This window comes from Rhinolophus ferrumequinum, chromosome 14 (assembly GCF_004115265.2).
Source record: "Rhinolophus ferrumequinum isolate MPI-CBG mRhiFer1 chromosome 14, mRhiFer1_v1.p, whole genome shotgun sequence".
Taxonomy (NCBI): domain Eukaryota; kingdom Metazoa; phylum Chordata; class Mammalia; order Chiroptera; family Rhinolophidae; genus Rhinolophus; species Rhinolophus ferrumequinum.
Window position 1 is genome coordinate 30,568,094 of NC_046297.1, and position 19,760 is coordinate 30,587,853.

Sequence of the window (19,760 nt, forward strand, 5' to 3'; positions counted from 1 at the left end):
AAAGAAGTCCTGGCACTCATGTTGCTGGAGTTCTCAAGTTCCACAGTCTCTAGTGCAAAGGAGGATATTTGTCCCTTCTGTTTTTTTGTGTGTTTTTTAAATAATTGTTTTATTAGGATATAATTCACATACCCTACATGTAAAATGTACACTGTTTTACTTTTTATTATATTCACAGAGTTGTGCAAACATCAACACATCAATTTTTGAACATTTACATCACTCCTAAAAAGAAAGCCCACACCTGTTAGCAGTTACTCCTCATTCCCCTCTCCTGCCATCCCCAGGCAACCACTAAACTACTTCTGTCTCTATAGATTTGCCTGTTCTGGACATTTCCTTTAAATGGAATCATACAATATGTGACCTGGCTTTTTTCACTCAGCATAATGTTTTCAGAGTTCATCTATGTTGTAATGTGTCAGTACTTCATCCTGTTTATTGCTGAATATTATTCCACTGTGTGGATATGCCACATTTTGTTTATCCTTTCATCAACTGATGGACATTTCAGGTGTTTCTACTTCTTAGCTCTTATAATTAGTGCTGCTGTGAATATCAGTGTACAAGTGCTTGTGGGGAAATCCTCAGGAGTGGAAAACCATGTTTATAACTTTCCCTTTAATTTATGCCTCTCAAATCAGACTTGTGAACAGGGATTTTGTCTTACTCATCTTTTCTTTCCACCTAGCATACTGCCTAGTGTGAAACAGGCGTCTTTAATTAGATGAATGAATGGTATAGTTTTGATAAGTACAGGTAGATTTTGTTGGATCATACCTACTTAAGGTAGTTTTAAAGGTATGAATGAATGTAGGAATGAATGTATAGGACTATCGTTACCTAAATGTGATCAACAATGTATCCTAAAAGAGAAGATAAAACCATAAGCCTCTGTATTTCATTTTATGACATGTATTAGGCTTCACATCATATCAAATCTGTTTTATAGTACTACACATTAAGTATGCAAGAGTCTCAGAACAGGAAATACACATACTGTAAATGTACTAGCATTAATAAAATTTATAAAATTATAGAATACTATATTTGGAAAGGTGTTTATGGTTTTTTCCCCTAAACCAGTGGTTTAAGAAACTTTTAGGCACACTTTTTCTGTAAAGGCCCAGATTTTCAGCTTTGCAGGCCATATTAGTCTCTTGTCACAAGTCTCTTGTCACGTCTGCCATTATAGTGGAAAAGCAACCCTAGAGAGTATTAAGTGAAAGTCATGGCTGGCAGCATTCCAATAAAATTTTATTTATAAAAATGGGTGGTAGGCTGTATTTTACTTCTGGGCTATAGTTTGCCAAACCTTGTTCTAAACAAAGAAGCTAGAGTTGAAAAACAGGTGACTTGCCCAGTGTCAAACAGAGAGTGGCAGATTGGAAACTAGAACCAGGTCTTCCAGCTTAGTAGGACCATCCATCATCTGTGAAAAGATTTTATTTCAGTAGTACCTCTTTACTGCAGCCTTCCCTAATCTACCCTGCTCTCCAGTGGGATCTGTACCCTACCCCAGAGTGAGGGTGTTTCACTATACCGTGTTTCCCTGAAAATAAGACCTAGCCGGACCATGAGCTCTAATGCGTGTTTTGGAGCAAAAATTAATATAAGACGCGGCATTATATTACATTAAATTATATACATTATATTACATTATATTATATTAATGTAAGACCCAGCATTAATATAATGTAATATAATGTATATAATTTAATATAATATAATTACATTAATATAATTAATTTTTTTGTAATATAATTAATTGTAATTTTTGTAATATAATTAATTTTTGCTCCAAAAAACACATTAGAGTTGATGGTCCAGCTAGGTCTTATTTTCGGGGAAACAGGGTAGTTTGCTACCTGTCTGTCTTCTCAACCAATGTGACAATGTCTGCAGCAATCCTTTTCATTGTCTCATATTGAGCAATAACCCCCAGAAAAGACTGCATGTTGTCCCTTTGAATTCATGGCCACTTCCTTTCCCTGCATGCTGATACCATAAAGCTCAGGGCTGAAAATCTATTAGTATAGACCACTATTCTTCCCAGCTGTTGCTGAGCACAGCTGCATCCAACCCTAATCAAGGGACAGTGTCAGAGGTGGAAACCTACCTCCATTATTCCTACCAGGCATGATACTTATCTTGAGGTTACTTTCTAGTACCTGGAAAATCAATCCAGGACTTTCTGCTTTGTACCAAATCACATAATTTGCATTAATTAAAATAATCTGCCAAAACAGAATTGCCCCAAATTTCACTTTCGAGAATCTTTAAGGGCATTATGCCATTCAGATATGTTGTTTGTGCTGGTTATGTTTGGGAAATAGCCAATCTGTCCATGTATTCTAAAAATTTCAGATTGTTTTTGTACTTTCAATTCATTTATAGACTAAAGAAGAAATTTGTTTTATATGTGTCAGTTTTCCTGTAGTAGATTGTCTTAACGTAGAGCATATATTTCATGTATACCAGATTTATGTTGTGGGGTTAGTTCTAAATTTGGTAAACATTTCTAATTAAAGATGATTGGATAATTTTTGATAACCATTTAAGTCACTGTTAATACTCTTGAGTTTTATTTTTTGTCTATTATTTTTATATCGGGATTATAATTTAAATATTTGAGTAGAGACTAATACAAAGAAATATTTGCTATGTTCCAAGATAAAGTACTTCTAATAATTGCTTTTAGAAATATAAATTATCTAATGTTTGTACTGGATTATGTTCCAAATAATGGCTTACTAAGGAAAGTAGCATTCTAATATTTTTCTCTTCAGCTGTGATAAATAATTATGGACTCTTCTTTTTAATTGAATTACTCCATTTTTTTGTGTGTGCTTTGTTCCTGATTACGCCTGTTATCATAATGATGTAGATCAGTAAGTAGACAATGGACACAAAAAGGTTAAATGACTTTTCCAGGTTTTTAAAGTACTTATTAGAATTTATGGCTAGAAGTCACTACCAACTATATGCTTTCTATCTTTTCAAAGAAACACAAACAAACAAAAGACAGGCTTTAGGTGTTTTAGAGTACTGAAACATTCAAGTAAAGCAAAACTATAAATCGTGAAAGCATAGGAAAAATCTTACGTAATTCGATACTTATTTATTATAAACATTCATAAGCCTAGAAACTTTTCCAAAGTTCAAATTTCCCTTAAACACTAATATTAAGGTAAATTATTATTAATTTCAGGCTTTTGGAAAAGAATTTGATAAACACTTTGGGAGAGGAGGTTCTAAGCTACCTGGAATGAAGCTCTGTGACTTCAATGACATTGCCAACTCATTACTTTTAAAAATGTGCAAAGATTCAAAGCCACCTGGGAATCTGAAAGAATGCTCACCCTGGATGAGTGACTTCAGAATAGAATTCTTGAGAAATGAGCTGGAGATTCCTGGTAAGTGAACCTTTAGGAGTGACAAAACTAAGGAGAATAATGCAAGAACTTTTGATTTCTAAAATAATTTCAGGATCTTGACAGTTACTGGTTTTTTAAAAAAGATTTAAAATTTCACTATATTTTTTATCATTACTGTGAATTAGTATACTTTACCCAATGTCTAATTAGATTATAGTTTTCTTAATTATTCCTGATTCCATATTCCTGATTATGACAACAAGTATTCAGATTTCTAATACTAATGGTAACTTGTAATTTCCTCTAAACATACTCATGCTTTGCTCCTGAATAACTTTTCCTCGGAAATATAATATAGGTATAGATGCAAATAATTTCCTGGGATGTACATGTTGGTCCCATTTAAAGTGACAAGGTGAATGACTTACTTTCATGAAAAAGAATTGTGACATTAAGAATGGAGGCACACAGCAAGTTGTCAGATGTGAACACAGCATGACTTTTCAAAGGCATTCTTTCTGTATTCCATGTTCATCGCCCTAGAATTTGCCAGACAGAAAAAATGTTTCAATGTCATTACTCATATTCTCATTCCAGTGGATATAAAGAAACATATTTGGAAAAACACTTTCCTTTGTTATTATTAACAGCTGTGCATTGCATACACAGGTCATTTCAATAAAAACATTGAAAACGTAGGGAGCATTTTCTCAGTCTGTTGAGACTTTGCTTCCCAGCAATTGTCATGAATTTGGCTCAACTAAACTCTTATTAAAAAAAAAAATTGAAAATGTAAGCCTCCCAATATGTAGCTTGATTCTCTGAAATAATACACTGTTCTAGCTTAATGCATTATTTTTCCTGTTTGGAATTTGTCTGCTCCGTTAGAATAAGAAGATAACTTCCGTTAGTCAAATTGAGAAATAATAGCACTTTTTTAAAAGTCCATTTTCTTTAAATGAAAACTTTTAGGGAAAAACATTTTATCATGTTAGGTTAGCTTTTTTTAATTAGGTCAGCATAAATGTTTTAAAATACAGGGTTCTGTAACAAACTATATCTAAGTCAAGCTTCTTTGTTTTGTCTTAGGTCAGTATGATGGCAAAGGAAAGCCAGTGCCAGAATACCATGCACGAATCGCTGGATTTGATGAGCGGGTAGGTGCTGGTGTTTGTGAGCCCAGTCACCATAGTTAGGATTCTTAGTATGTGGCATGTACTTCTTATGGAGAATATTTGTCTTTACTAAAGAAAAGGCGGTTAACTTCCCCTGTTGGTCTCAAATGTGCGAGGTATGAGAATTATGTTTGCAAACTTTCCACCATGCACTCATTGGCAGCACTGTACAAACAGCTCGGTAAGGTTTCATGACCTTGGTATTTCAGGGTCTCACAGCTGTGTTCATGTTGATATGTGGCGGTGTCTTCGTGAGTGGCATTCATTATTGTTGTTGCATGGTTTTCTGTGCCGTCGCGAGATTGAATAGAGCAACAAACAAACATCATATTTCTTGCTAAACTTGACAAGAGTAGAAGTGAAATCAGGGATGTGTTAGTCCAAGTTTATGGGGTTAATGCCATGAAGAAAACAGCAGTGTACAAAATGGATTAAATGTTTTTCTGAGGGGAGAGAACGTGTCACTGATGAAGAGAGGTCAGGGCGGCCAGTAACAAGAAGAACTGATGAAAACATTGCAAAAATTCATCGCATTGTGTGTCAAAATCATGGGCTGACTGAGAAGCCTAGTAGACCAAGTAAACATCAACAGAGAAACAGGAAAATCATAACTGAAACTCTTGGCAAGAGAAAGGTGTGTGTAAAAATGGTCCTGAAGGAGCTTAGCGATGAACAAAAGCAGAGTCGAAGTTTGCCAAGACTTTTTGGAGAGGCAATACAATGTTTTGGGCCATGTTATCACTGGTGATGAAGGATGGGTGTACGAATATGACCCTGAAACAGCATCAAAGTGCACAGTGGAAGTCAGCTGATTCTCCATGACCAAAATCAAGAGTCAAAATGATGTTGCTAACCGTTTTTGATACCAGAGGGATTATTCATTATGAATTTGTACAAACTGGACAAACCGTTAACCACGTTTACTGAAATGCTGAAAAGGCTGCATGAAAAAGTTAAATGAAAACGACCTGAACTTTTCACCAACAATTCATGGCTCTTGAATCACGACAGTGTACCATCTCACACAACACTGTCTGTGAGGGAGTTTTTAGCCAGTAAACAAATAACTGTATTGGAACACCCTCCCTGCTCACCTGATCTGGCCGCCAATGACTTCTTTCTTTACCTGAAGATAAAAGAAATATTGAAAGGAAGACATTTTGTTGACATTCAGGACATCAATGGTAATACAACGACAGCTCTGATGGCCATTCCAGAAAAAGAGTTCCAAAATTGCTTTGAAGGGTGGACTAGGCACTGGCATTGGTGCATAGCTTCCCAAGGGGAGTACTTTGAAGGTGACTGTAGTGATTGATATTCAGCAATGAGGTATGTAGCACTTTTTTTAGAATGTGTTCGCGAACTTAATTGTCAGACCTCATATGTAGTTTTCTGATCCTGTTATTTATTGAATTTCTTATTATGTTTCCAATATTTTAACATCAATCATATTTAAGGATATAATAAACTTGAAGAGTAGACTATATGTGTGTGTATGTATTATAAAATATATGTAAATTAAGTAGAAAGTTAATGTATGTTGCTTGTTGCTAAGGATATCTACATTTATAAGGAATTATTTGTGACCAGGAGTATGAAATTCTGTGGGCACAACACTACAGGCATGAACAGGTAACAGAAATATTTCACTGACTAGGTTCTCTATTTTTTTGTCACCTGTCTTCAAAGAGAGGTCTCTTTGAGGAATGTGTGCCAACCAGCCTTAATTTTTTGATGATGATATGATGGGCTATTCTCTTAATTTCTCGGGCTGCACCTAAAAAATTTTTTTTTTAATTCTTAAAGATAAAAATAATGGCTTCTATCCGAAAACCAAAGCGTATCATCATCCGAGGCCATGATGAGAGAGAATATCCTTTCCTTGTGAAGGGGGGTGAAGATTTGCGGCAGGACCAACGCATTGAGCAGCTCTTCGAGGTCATGAATGTCCTTCTTTCCCGAGATGCCGCCTGTAGTCAGAGAAACATGCAGTTAAAGACATACCACGTAATACCCATGACCTCCAGGTATGACCACATGGGCATTGTCATTTTAGAGTAGAGTTATATGAATGGAAATTTCACACTAGGCCAAATCCTCTGTTTCATTTTGCCAAGATGAGCTTGGAGGTTACTTGACAATTCAGTGGTTTAGATTTCACAATAACAGAGACTAAACAGAACTAATAAACACTTCTAAACTTACGGTTTTTATCTTAAAGAAAGCAGTTTAGGTTTGTATTCATATACCTTTTATTCTCCTTTTCAGATTAGGATTAATTGAATGGATTGAAAATACTCTTACCTTAAAGGAACTTCTTTTGAGTAACATGTCACAAGAGGAGAAAGCAGCTTACCTAAGGTAATGTGGAGTCTAAATATTTTCTCTAGCTCTGCCCAAATCCATTCCAGCCAGCCTGCTGCTGCCTAGTTTTAACATTCTCTGAGGAGAGTTGTTGGAAATTCAATTTCCTCCACCTCATGTTTCCGGTGACATCTTAGAGCCCCTTTTAATTGGTGCTCTCAGCCAAATCCTGGCCTAGTGTTTAATGTGCCTCTGGTTAAGTGAATAAACTAAATGGAATAGAAGGTTCTAAACAGCAGTTGCATATATTTTACCACAATGTAATAAAAAGTATTAACTATGGGGGGAAAAAAAAACCTTGAAGAAAATAAAACAAATACGAGTAAATAATAAGATAATAAGATTAACAGCTAACATTTCATTAAACATTTTCTGTGTGCTAGATACTAGTCTCAGTTCTTAATATGTATGAAGTCATTTATTTCTTACAAAAATCTACAAGGTAAGATCACTTCTGTACAGATGAGGAAGCTGAGGCCCAGAAAGGTTAAGTAACTTGTCTTAAGTCACCCAGCATCTAAGTGGTATAACTAGAATTATTCGTGATTAACTTAAGTCATGATATAGGTGCTTTTTATTTTTCTTTATCCTTTTATATTTTCAAACTTTTCTCCAATGAACATGTATTTTTTAATCAGAAGGGTTTTTTGTTTCTGTAAAGATAAAAGTACAAGATTGAAAGACATTTTGAAGGAGGAGTTGACATGTTTTGATGACAAGCTAAAGAAGGAGTCGACAAGTTTTAATGACAAGCTATAGAATAAAGGAAGGGGAAATATTAACAAATAGCTTTAAGGCCTATTTCTCTTCATTGTACTCATTCTTTCCTGAAAGTATTTACACGATATTGTCATCAGTCAGGAATGATTTCTGTAAAATTAATCATATTCTTTTCAAACTCTTATTTGTGGAGTTTGCTCAATAGGACAGTGTTTACCAACTTTTAATTCCAGTCATTTGAGTCCTTTGCCTACAATTATTTCTGCCTTCTCTGGAAGACAGGGAAACTGATAAACAGTACTTCCCGGACTCAGAAAATCCAGAGCTTGGTCTGGTGCTAACTCACAGTGGTCCTAACTCACAAGGGGAATCTTGGACAAGTGACTTGCCTTTCCCTTGTTCTCATGCCTTTCTTTGCAACATAGGATAGTAATGTAAAATGCATAAGATAAACAGTATCAATAGAGTTTAAGGTGCTTTTCAAATACAGAATTGTATAAATTACTTCCACACTAGCTTTTTTAAAACAAAGCACTTCTAACCTCTATTACTAAAAAACATTGCTATTTTTTTCTTAATTTACATGTAGTTCTCCAGACTAAAGATTTTCATCCCAGTTGAAAGTAGAGAGTTTAGGTGAAAATCAAGTGGCCTATTTATGAAATTAACATAGTAGCACCTCAGAAAAGATTCACCTTAAGTGATTGAACTACTAAGTAATATGTTGTGAAATTGTTCTATCTTTAGATTTTAAGAAAAATTTGTTAAAGCTTTTTATATAAACTCAAAAGTGGCTAAACAAATATCACATTGTTTCTAACTGCCCAGTTACTGCCTTTTGCCTATGAATCATTATTAAGAACAGCTTTTTAAATTCAGTTCAAATCCATTGTCATCTAAGAAAATATTCTTAATATAGATTTTGTATGTATCTGCATACTGGAAACGGTTAAAAAGAGTATGGCAATGTTTTAAGTAATGACAAGAGCAGACTTAATCTGTCTTCTATATAATTTGTGGTCTTTTTGTTTGTAATAGTAATATGGCTTAACATTTCTTGCCTACTTTAAAGAAGTTGCATATAGTATTGTCATCCTTTTATGGTTCTTTTCTAGGATTAAATTTTTAGAACCATATGCTTAAGTCATAAACACTTATGTTCAGGTCATCTTGTTCCTCTCTGTATGAAGTGGGAAAATTATTGTATCTGATTGTTTTGTGCCTGGATTTTTACATAGGAAATAGCTTTGGTTTCTTTAGTAGTAATTAAGAATGAATAATGATATATTGATATTCTAGATCCAGAGTAACATGGGTTCAGCATTAATACTAAATACAATTAAAAGTCATATTTATTTTTCCCTGCCTCTTCACTATTTTTCTTGGTGGTCTTTGCTTCTGAAATCATCATGCTAAATATCTTCCTAATGCTTATTCCCTTTTTCCTATTGGTTAGTAATCCTAAAGCACCACTGTTTGAATATAGAGACTGGCTGACAAAGATGTCTGGAAAGTATGGTGTTGGTGCTTACATGCTAATGTATAAGTAAGTTTATTTTGATTTTTTCTTTTTACTGATTAGTTCATGCTTCTCAAAGTTGCTTATACACTTTTGTTTCTTAGAAAGTTTTGCCTCAGAGAGATCATCAAAATCTAGTTATTTGTTATTTGAGTTTCAGTGTAAACAAAGAATTTTAAATTTCCAGTCAAGAGAAGTTTGTTCTAATCAGATGTTTCCTATAATTAAATCATAGGGGAGCTAGTCGTACTGAAACAGTCACATCTTTCAGAAAAAGAGAAAGTGAAGTGCCAGCTGGTCTCTTAAAGTAAGTATACTTCTGACTTTATCAGCCAGCTGGTGGCGTAGCAGAGACCACAGAGTTTGTGTCTCCCTCTCCAGGCGGGCCTTTCTGAAGATGAGCATGGGCCCTGAGGCCTTTCTGGCACTCCGCACCCACTTTGCTAGCTCTCATGCTCTGATGTGCATTAGCCACTGGATTCTCGGTATCGGAGACAGACATCTGAACAACTTCATGATAAGCATGGACACAGGCGGAATGATCGGAATTGACTTTGGACATGCATTTGGATCAGCTACTCAGGTATGCTCTTCTTGCTCTCATTGTTCTTGGCTAGTTTGGAATTGTCATAGGACTTTGTAACACCCTCTGGAAATGGATAGTTTTAAAGAAGAAATGACATGTCAGTTAGGTCAGTTTTGTCATGGTCATTAAATTTGATATTCTCACAGAAAGGGATATTCTCAACTTCAACTTCATTTTTTCAGTCAGCTTATGGAAGGTGTGATAAGTTATTTAATCAAAGCTAAGAATAAAATGTATTTCTATAAGGAGAACTATATGGAAGTTTTTATGAAACCCCATAAGCAAAATGTCTTGTACAAGATATAATACAAATGTTTTCTCTGACATTAAACTCTGAGTGTTTTAAATTGCACTTCTAAATCTCTGCAGGCTGTGTGGTCCTATGCACGTAGGTTTTTGCATTGCAAGAATGATTGTGTGATTACTCTTGCACATAGTAAATTTATATCTGTATAGCTGATTTCAAGAAAAGAGGAGTTCATATTCTCACTAAATGTGAATTATAACTATGGGAGGATGTTTTGTTTGTGCCTGTTACTTTGAGATTTTTACTTTACATATTCTATTTCTTTCATGAATTTTTTTGTTTAGTTTCTGCCAGTCCCTGAGTTGATGCCTTTTCGTCTAACTCGCCAATTTATCAATCTGATGTTACCAATGAAAGAAACAGGTGTTATTTACAGTGTCATGGTGCATGCACTGAGAGCCTTCCGCTCATACCCTGACCTGCTTACTACCACCATGGACATATTTGTAAAGGAACCTTCCTTCGACTGGAAAGTGGGTTGTTTATATGTACTTTTTTACTTTTATTACAGTGTACCAGGAATTGATCTGGCATCTGCTTTTATATGATGGAAATGCATCAAATTGTGTTTCCTAAAATATTTACTTTTTTTTTACAGCATTTCTTGAAATTAACATTTGGGGTCATTTGGCCTAAAAACTAGATAAGGAATATACTTTTATTTGGAGAAAACTTGTTTCAATTGAATGTGTTTCTAAGTAGGAGAGGAAATATGGACCCATTGGTGATGGTGGGTTCCATTTCTCGTGGAGACAACGTTTAGTTTTAAATCTGTTCTGCATGAGGTTTTCCTTGATCATAAAGACAGTGTTTTCTTAAATCTCAGAGTTTTTCATAATACAGCCCAAAAGAATGAAGCCTAGCAGTGGTGTCCTTTACATAGGGAGTGATATTTTAAGCCTAACTGCAGTCCCTCAAGATCATGGTCACTGTTGTGTGTATTACCATTAGAATTTGTATAAAAAGCTATTGAGTTCTCCCCAGTTATAGAGATAGTTGTTTAAGATCATTACTTGTTTAATCTGTTTGAATGTGATCGTGTATACTGTTACAGTAAGCAGAAATAATCATGTTCTTTTCCTTTAGAATTTTGAACAGAAAATGCTGAAAAAAGGGGGATCATGGATTCAAGAAATAAATGTAACCGAAAAAAATTGGTATCCCCGGCAGAAAATACATTATGCTAAGAGAAAGTTAGCAGGTGCCAATCCAGCAGTTATTACTTGGTAAGATTATTATTTGTGGAGAAAACAATCAGAACACTAGATGGTACCATTTACTGAAGAATTACTAAATGCTGTATAAAGTGCTGAGAACTTTACATTTAGCCTATGATGTTAGCACTATTATTCTCATTTTACAAATGAATGCTTAACTTCATTAGTCATCAGAGAAATGCAAATGAGGTACCATTTCACACCCATTAATAAAAAAATATAAAAAGTGTTGGTGAGGATGTGGAGTAATTGGAGCCCTTATATGTTCCTGGTAGGAATGTAAAATCATGCAGCTGCTATGAAAAAACAGTGGCAGTTCCTCAAAATGTTAAACATAGATTTATCATTTGACCTAGCAGTTGGCCTCCTTGGTATACATTAAGAGAAATGAAAATATATATCTGCACAAAAACTTGTAGACAAACATTAATAGCAGCATTATTCATGTTCTGTTTTTCTATAAATTGAATCTCTTGACTTCAAGGTTATGAGCAGCAGAAAATATTCTATAAGTGATGAAAGGGAATGTTTGATAACTAGGAATGCAGGCAAGGAAGGAAAAATAATGCATGATTTGTGTTTTTGTTCTTGTTTAATTTTTTTTTCCAGTGATGAGTTATTTCTGGGCCATGAAAAGGTACTTGCCTTTGAAGATTATATGGCTGTAGCACGAGGAAACAAAGATCACAACATTCGTGCCCAAGAACCAGAGAGTGGACTTTCAGAAGAGGCTCAAGTGAAGTGCTTGATTGACCAAGCAACAGACCCTAACATCCTTGGCAGGACTTGGGAAGGATGGGAGCCCTGGATGTGAGATCCGTGGAAGTCAGAAGATAAAAAACGTGAAAGTGTTCAACGAATCTCTTAAATTTTCAATGAGTTGATTTTCCTGAAGCATTAAAGAGAGTCTATTTAGTGATACAATCTTCTAGCAGAAGTTTAATCAATATCGTGATGAATAAGTGTATATTGATATGAATGAATGATTAGGTTGTAATCAGAGATTAACTTAGGGTTATAATAGAATTTTAATAGAAAAAAATATATCCAGGCTTATACAGCTATAAAGATTAGGTAAACCAGCTATCTTAATAAATGTTATAAATGTGAACATTCCACTCCGTGTCCTCATTGGTAATCATGGCACATTGGAAATAACACCCAGACTTCATCACTAAGACTTTGTGAGAATAAAGCCAATAGCCTAACTGATATGTTGTTACATTATATTAGTACAGGAATAATAACAACAGGTAAAACTATGATTATGGCTTATTATATTTAGAAATGATTGCATTTGATATTTTACGATATTTTTGTAGGTTTTTTTCTTTCATTGTATTCTCTTCTAGTATTAACATTTTATGATAGAACTGTTCTCCAGAAGAAAAACTATTTAGGAGAGATTTTTAAAAAACTTGGTCTTAGCACTCACTTTTGCCACTCTGATCCACAAAAGAAGATAGATAGAGTCAGGATAACTTCACAAATTCCAGGTATAATATAGGGATAACACTAAGCGTTTCAATTCTAGGAAAATCAAATAAATCCCTATTTGAAATGAATCCCTCATTTGAAGAAAAGAGATGCATTCTAAAACAGCAAGATCAAATTACAAAGTGTAAATATGCCCTTCCTTTAATTCTCCACACACCTGGAACGTTTTTCAGGTTGGCTTTGAATTTTTTATTACTGTTTTCTTCAAACACTTATATTTGGAAACTTTTGTGTGATTTTGAGAAAGAATAATCTTAAGAATATAGAGCATTAAAGTTTTTTTCCCCACAAAATAGTGTATAGCTCTTATGCAGTTTCAAAAGCAAAATGTTCATCTTATATTTTGTTATATTACTTGGCAAATTTATTCATTATAGGTTGAATGCATTATGACATTAAAAATAAACCTTGATGTTCTCAACAAATGGTATCTATTCAACCAAAGAAATTTCATCTTTAAAGAAAAATAAGTGATCATATATGTGAAAACCAATATACACAAGTTTTGTGTTTTTTTCTACAGCATAAAAACAACCAAACAAGCCTACTTTGCAACAACTACTTTTCATATCAGTAAAAGTTCATTATTACCATATGACTGTGTATGAGTCCGATTTCAAAGCTGTTGGCTTGAAAATTCCATCAGAACCTATGAGAGTGCAATAAAAAGAAAGTTACAGTATACAGCATTCATAAGATATTTGCACAATTAATCAGGATGGTAAATGTCCTTATTACACACTTAGGGACTGCATATCTGAATCATACCTATAGTCCAAACTTCAACTCTGTGATACTTGCTGAGAAAAAGATATTTGATTTGGCTCATAGAGGACAGAAGGATGGTTACCAGAGGGGAAGGGTTGAGGTGACGATGAAGACGGTAAGGGGGGTCAAATATATGGTGACAGACTAGAGTTTGGGTGGTAAGCACACAATGCAGTATACAGATGATGTATAATAGAATTGCACATTTGAAGCATTTTATTAACCAATGTCTCCCCAAATAAATTTAATTTTTAAAAAAATAATTTGGTTTGAAAACCAAAAAATAAAAGAAGACATCTCTACTGATTATAAGTAAATATGAATAATATTAATATTTTATTAGGTATTTTATTAAATTATTAAGCATTTTTTAAAGGTAGGAGCCACATACTTTATCAGAAATGTAAGAGTTCAAAGGCAAGCAGAGAGTTTTTTCTCAGAGGTGGACAGATTGATTGATTTTCTTCACCTCACACCACATCTTACAGAAATAGAGCAATGTGGCTCAAGTACATTATTAGTGCTATATCACAAGGAGGCGAGACAGGCCTGAAAGAGAGAGCAAAGTTTTATTAAAACATAACAGTAAATTTAAAATGCACTGTGTAATATTGGACTTACTTATATATATGCTTATGTTCAGTACAGCTATTAAGTTTTGCAAATATATTGAATGGTAATATTTACACTGTAAACATATTTTGACATATTCAAATTGCATATGAAACAAATATTTCTTTTTCAACCCCAAAATAATCCAGGAAGTTTCATATTTAAACTCAATGAAGAAGACTTGAATAAATTCATGGTTACAAATATTAATTTGAATATCAAACTAAAAGCAATTCTGTCATGATTTCCTTTAGGACAGGGCAATGTCATAATCACTGTGTCTGACTATCTAAATAGTGCCTGCACACAGCACACAATCAACACGATAAAATCATGGGGAAAGAATAAAGACTTAAAACTTTAAAAACTATTCCAAGAGAAGTAAAAATTATTTAATCAAGCTACAAGAATTTTTGAAATACTGTTTTTTAACAACTTGTAACTTCTGCTAAAATGTATATTTTTCAACGTCAGAATATTGCTTATCATTGAAATAAAAGCAAAGCTATCGAAGATGCACTTTTCTCTGAACATTATGAAATTGAAGTATTTAAGGATTGGCTTTTTGAAAAGCAAAAGCCATTGGAATTTTGATAGGGATTGCGTTGAATCTGTAGGTTGCTTTGGGTAGTATTGACATTTTAACAATATTAAGTCTTCCAGTCCATGAACAGTGTCTTTCCTTTTATTTATGTCTTTGAATTCTTTCAGCAATGTTTGGTCATTTTTACTGGTTTTTGATGTTTATACTTTTCAGTTTTCTTGATTAAATTTACTACTATGTATTTTATTCTTTTGGATTCTACTGTAAGTGGAATTGTTTTACATGATTTTCTTTTTGTTTTCATTGCTGGAATACAGTAGATTTTGTGTGTTGATCTTTTCTCCTGAGATTTTGCTGAATTAATGTATTTTTTCTAGTACTTCTTTTGTGTACTCTAGGATTTTTTACATATAGTATTGTGTCTTCTGTGAATAGATAGTATTCTTCCCAATTTGAATGCCTTTCTTTTTTCTTTCCTAATTGCTTTGGCTAGAACATCCAGAACAATATTGAATAGCAACAGCCGTGGAAGGAGCATACTTGTTCTGTTCCTGATCTTAAGTGGAATGTTTTCATCTTTCGTCATTGAATATGATGTTAGTTGTGGAGTTTCATAAATGCATGTTATCATGTTGAAGAACTTCTTAGTTTGCAGAGTATTTTTATCACAAAATGGTATTGAATTTTGTCAATTTTTTTTTGCATCAATTGAGATGAACCTGTTGTTTTTCTCCTTTGTTAATGTTATGATGACATTGATTGATATTTAGATTTTGAACCATCCCTGCATTGCTAGGATAAATCCCACTTGGCCATGGTGAATAATCCTTAAAATATGCTGTTGAATTGTGTTTTCTAGTATTTTGTTGAGGATTTTTGAATCAGTATTGTAAGAGATATTGGTCTCTGGTTTTTTTTGGGGGGGCGGGTTGGCGAGGGTATTGCTGGTCTCATAGAATGAGTCAGGAAGTTTTCCATTCTCTGATTTTTTTTTTTTTTGATGGGGGAGGGAGAAGTTGGGGCAGAAAGAAGATTGTTAATTCTTTAAACGTTTTGTAGAATTCACCAGTGAAGCCATCTGGTTCTGGCTTTTTCTTTATTGGGAGGTTTTTCATTACTGATTAAGTCTCTTTACTTACTATGTATCTGTTCTGATTTATTTCTTCCTGAGTCAGTTTTGGTAACATGTTTCTAAGAATTTTGCCATTTCAATTAGATTATCTAATGTGTTGGCATTTTTATTTCTGAAAGGTTGATAAGGTCCCCACCTTTGTTTCTGATAGTTTCTTGAGTTTTTCGTTTGTTTTGTTTTGTTTTGTTTTTTCTTAATCTGTCTAGAAGGTATGTCAATTTTGTTGATCTCTTCAAAGAACCAACTTTTGGTTTCATTGATTCTATCATTTTTCTATATTTTGTCTATGCTCTGATCTTTATTAGCTCCTTAGTTTGCTAGCTTTGAAAACTAAGTTTAGTTTGTTCTTTTTCTAGCCCTTAAGGTATAGAGTTAGGTTATTCATTTGCATTTTTTTTTCATTTTTTAATGTAGGTGTTAAAGTATGATCATTGCTTTTGCTACATTCCTTAACTTTTGGTAGTGTTTTTGTTTTCATTTGTCTCAAAGTATTTTCTAATTTCCCTTGTGATTTCATTTTTAACTTGGTTGTTCTAAAAGTGTGTTTAATTTCCACATACTTGGAATTTTTCACTTTTTTAAATTGATTTCTAGCTTTATTACAGTTTGGTCAGAGAGGATACTTTGTAAGATTTCAGTCTTTTTCAATTTATTGAGACTTGTTTGGTGGCCTAATATATGGTCAATCCTGGAGAATGTTCCATGCATACTTAGAAGAATGTTAGTTCTACTTTTGTTGGATGGAATGTTCTGTATATGAGGTATGATTTAAGAAAATGGTGAATGTTTAAAATGTATTACAGTAAAAGACACATTGCCAGTAATCTCCCTCAAAATATGCCCCCCTCGTTTCTAACATACTTATCCCATCGTTCTTGCCACTTTCTGAAGCAGTTCTAGAAGTCCTCTTCTGTGAATGTCTTTAGTTGTGCTGTTGTGGCTGTCTGGATGTCCTGAATCAATTCAAAACTGTTTCCTTTCATGGTCACTTTGACTTTGCAAAAGATCTAGAAGTGGCTTGGTGCCAGATCCGGTGAATAAGGTGGATGAGGACACACCGTAATTTTTCATTTGACAGAAATTGCCATACCGGAAGGTATGTGTGACATGGAGCCTTTCCGTTGTAATCACAAAATCCGGTGAATGCTGTTGCCCAGTACCATCCAACGGAAAGGCAGTGATCTTCAATATAGAAAATGGCATGTCAAACCGTAGTATGCGACAAGTTTGAACTTGTGCAGTGCAGTGGGTATGAGTTACAGTTGAGAGAAGGTGTGCTTTAAAGTATACGTTAAATTATCCTCCATCATGACAACGCTCTTGTCACACATCACTTCTGGTATATGGCAATTTCTGTCACATAAAAACATTGCGGTGTGTCCTCATCCATCTTATTCACCGGGTCTGGCACTGTGTGACTTCTAACAAAGTCAAATTGATTCAGGACATTGAGGCAGCTACCACAGCGCAACTAAAGACACTCACAAAAGAGGACTTCAGAACTGCTTCAGAAAGGAGCAAGAACAGTGTGTTCTCTGAAGTGTGTTCAAAGTGAGGGGGAGTATTTTAAGGGGAATTAATGTCAATGTGTCTTACTGTAATAATTTTTTTTTATTTCAACATTCACCGTATTATTTGATCACACCTCGTATGTTTGTTAGGTCTAGTTCATTTGTAGTGTTCAAGTCCTCTATTTCCTTATTCTTCATTGTAGATGTTCTGTCTATCCATTATTGAAAGTGGGGTTTTGAGGTCTGCAACTCATTGCGGTTCAATTCTGTCAATGTTTGCTTCATACATTTGGAAGCTTTGCTGTTTGGTGTGTGTATATTTATAATATATTACATCTTTTTGATGGGTTGACCTTTTTATCTACATGTAATGTCTTTTATCTACTAGTTGAAAGTATGTTCCCTTAAACAACATCTCTCCTATTCCCCACCACAGCCCACGATAACCACCATTCCACTCTCTTTTTTGTGTGTGTTCAATTTGTTTTATATTCCACATACAAGAGATATCATACAATATTTATCTTTCTCTGTCTGACTTATCACATTTAGCATAATGTCCTCAAGATTGTTGTTGTTGTAAATAGTAAGATTTCCTTTTTCTTATGGCTGAATAGTGTTCCATTGTATATATGGTCCATATCTTCTTTATCCATTCATCCACTGATGGACATTTAGGTTGTTTTCATATCTTGGCTATTGTAAATAATGCTGCAATAAACATGGGAGTGAATATATGAGGTGTGATCAAACAATATGGTGAGTGTTTAAATAAAAATATATTACAGTAAAAGACACATTGCCATTAATCTCCCTCACTTCAAACACACTAATCCCATCTTCTTCCACTTTCTGAAGCAGTTCTAGAAATCCTCTTTTGTGAGTGTCTTTAATTGCACTGTTGTGGCTGCCTCACTGTCTTGAATCATTTTGACTTTGGGGGAAGTCGCACAGTGCCAGATTCAGTGAATAAGGTGGATGAGGACAAACTGTAATGTTTTTGTTTGACAGAAATGGCAGTATACCAGAAGCGATGTGTGACATGGAGCATTGTCACAATGGAGGATGATTTACAGCATGCTTTAAAACACACTTTCTCTCAACCATAGCTCACACCCAACTGACTGCACTGAACAAGTTGAAACTTGTCACACATTGTTACGAAGGTTCGACACGCTGCTTCCCATATTGAAGATCCCTGCCTTTCCATTAGATGGCGCTTAGTAGCAGCATTCACCAGATTTTGTGATCACAACAGAAAGGCTCCATGTTACACATCGCTTCTGGTACAGCAATTTCTGTCAAATAAAAACATTATGGGGTGACTGGATGGCTCAGTTGATTAAAGCATGAGCTCTGAACAACAGGGTTGCCAGTTTGATTCCCACATTGGCCAGTGAGCTGCGCCCTCCACAACTAAATTGAAGACAACGAGCTGCCCCTGAGCTTCCGAAGGGGTGGCTGAATGGCTCAGTTGGTTAGAGCACGAGCTCTCAACAACAAGGTTGCTGGTTCAATTTCAGTGTGGATTGGTGGGCTGCACCCCCTACAACTAAAGATTGAAAATGGCGACTGGACTTGGAGCTGAGCTGCACCCTCCACAACTAGATTGAAGGACAACTACTTGGAGCTGATTGGCCCTGGAAAAACACACTGTCCCCCAATGTTCCCCAATAAAATTTATTTAAAAACAAACAAACAAAACTAAAAACGATTATGGTGTAATCTCCTCCACCTTATTTACTGGATCTGGCATGGTGTGACTTCTGGCTCTTCCTCAAAGTCAAAATGACCATGAAAGGAAAACGTTTTGAATAGATTTAGGACACAGAGGCAGTCACAGCAGTCACTACAAAGACACAAAAGAGGACTTCCAGAACTGCTTCAGAAAGTGGCTAGAACAATGGGATAAGTGTGTTAGAAGCAAGGAAGAGTTTTTGAGGGGGATCAATGACAATGTGTCTTTTACTGTAATATTTTTTTTTATTTAAACATTCACCGTAGTTTTTGATCAATATGGAGTTTCCTGAAAAAATTAAAACTAGGGGCCGGCCTGGTGGCTCAGGTGGTTGGAGCACCGGGCTCCTAAATGCTGAGGTCGCCGGTTCAATTCCCACATGGGCCAGTGAGCTGCTGCGGGCTGCTGAGTGCTGCCGTGGTGGCCAGTGTGAGTGGCCAGCAGCCATCGTGAGCAGCTGGCAGCCGGTGAAAGCTGCCGTGAGCTACTGTTCACGGCCAACTAATGACTGGTGACCGACTGCCTCAGCCGGGGGAGCGCAAGTCTCATAATACCAGCATGGGCCAGGGAACTGTGTCCCACACAACTAGACTGAGAAACAATGGCTTGAACTAGAGTGGCAGGGAGAGGCGGAAGAAAAGGGAAAAAATAAATTAAAACTAGAACTACCACATGGTCCAGCACTCTCAGACA

At 35.1% G+C, this 19,760-nt stretch overlaps 1 protein-coding gene across 3 annotated transcripts in view; it reads left to right on the forward strand.

The window, feature by feature from the left end:
* PRKDC (protein kinase, DNA-activated, catalytic subunit) overlaps positions 1 to 13,706 on the forward strand; it is a 259,605-nt gene extending 245,899 nt beyond the window's left edge. For all 3 annotated transcript variants that reach the window (XM_033125784.1, XM_033125783.1, XM_033125785.1), the window contains 10 exons: positions 3,212 to 3,416; positions 4,467 to 4,534; positions 6,359 to 6,579; positions 6,821 to 6,913; positions 9,093 to 9,182; positions 9,391 to 9,462; positions 9,537 to 9,738; positions 10,333 to 10,521; positions 11,135 to 11,274; positions 11,875 to 13,706. In XM_033125784.1, the coding sequence (XP_032981675.1) occupies positions 3,212 to 3,416; positions 4,467 to 4,534; positions 6,359 to 6,579; positions 6,821 to 6,913; positions 9,093 to 9,182; positions 9,391 to 9,462; positions 9,537 to 9,738; positions 10,333 to 10,521; positions 11,135 to 11,274; positions 11,875 to 12,079 (1,485 nt within the window). In that variant the 3' untranslated portion in view covers positions 12,080 to 13,706. The remainder of the gene's footprint in view (positions 1 to 3,211; positions 3,417 to 4,466; positions 4,535 to 6,358; positions 6,580 to 6,820; positions 6,914 to 9,092; positions 9,183 to 9,390; positions 9,463 to 9,536; positions 9,739 to 10,332; positions 10,522 to 11,134; positions 11,275 to 11,874) is intronic.
* Positions 13,707 to 19,760: the final 6,054 nt, after the last annotated feature.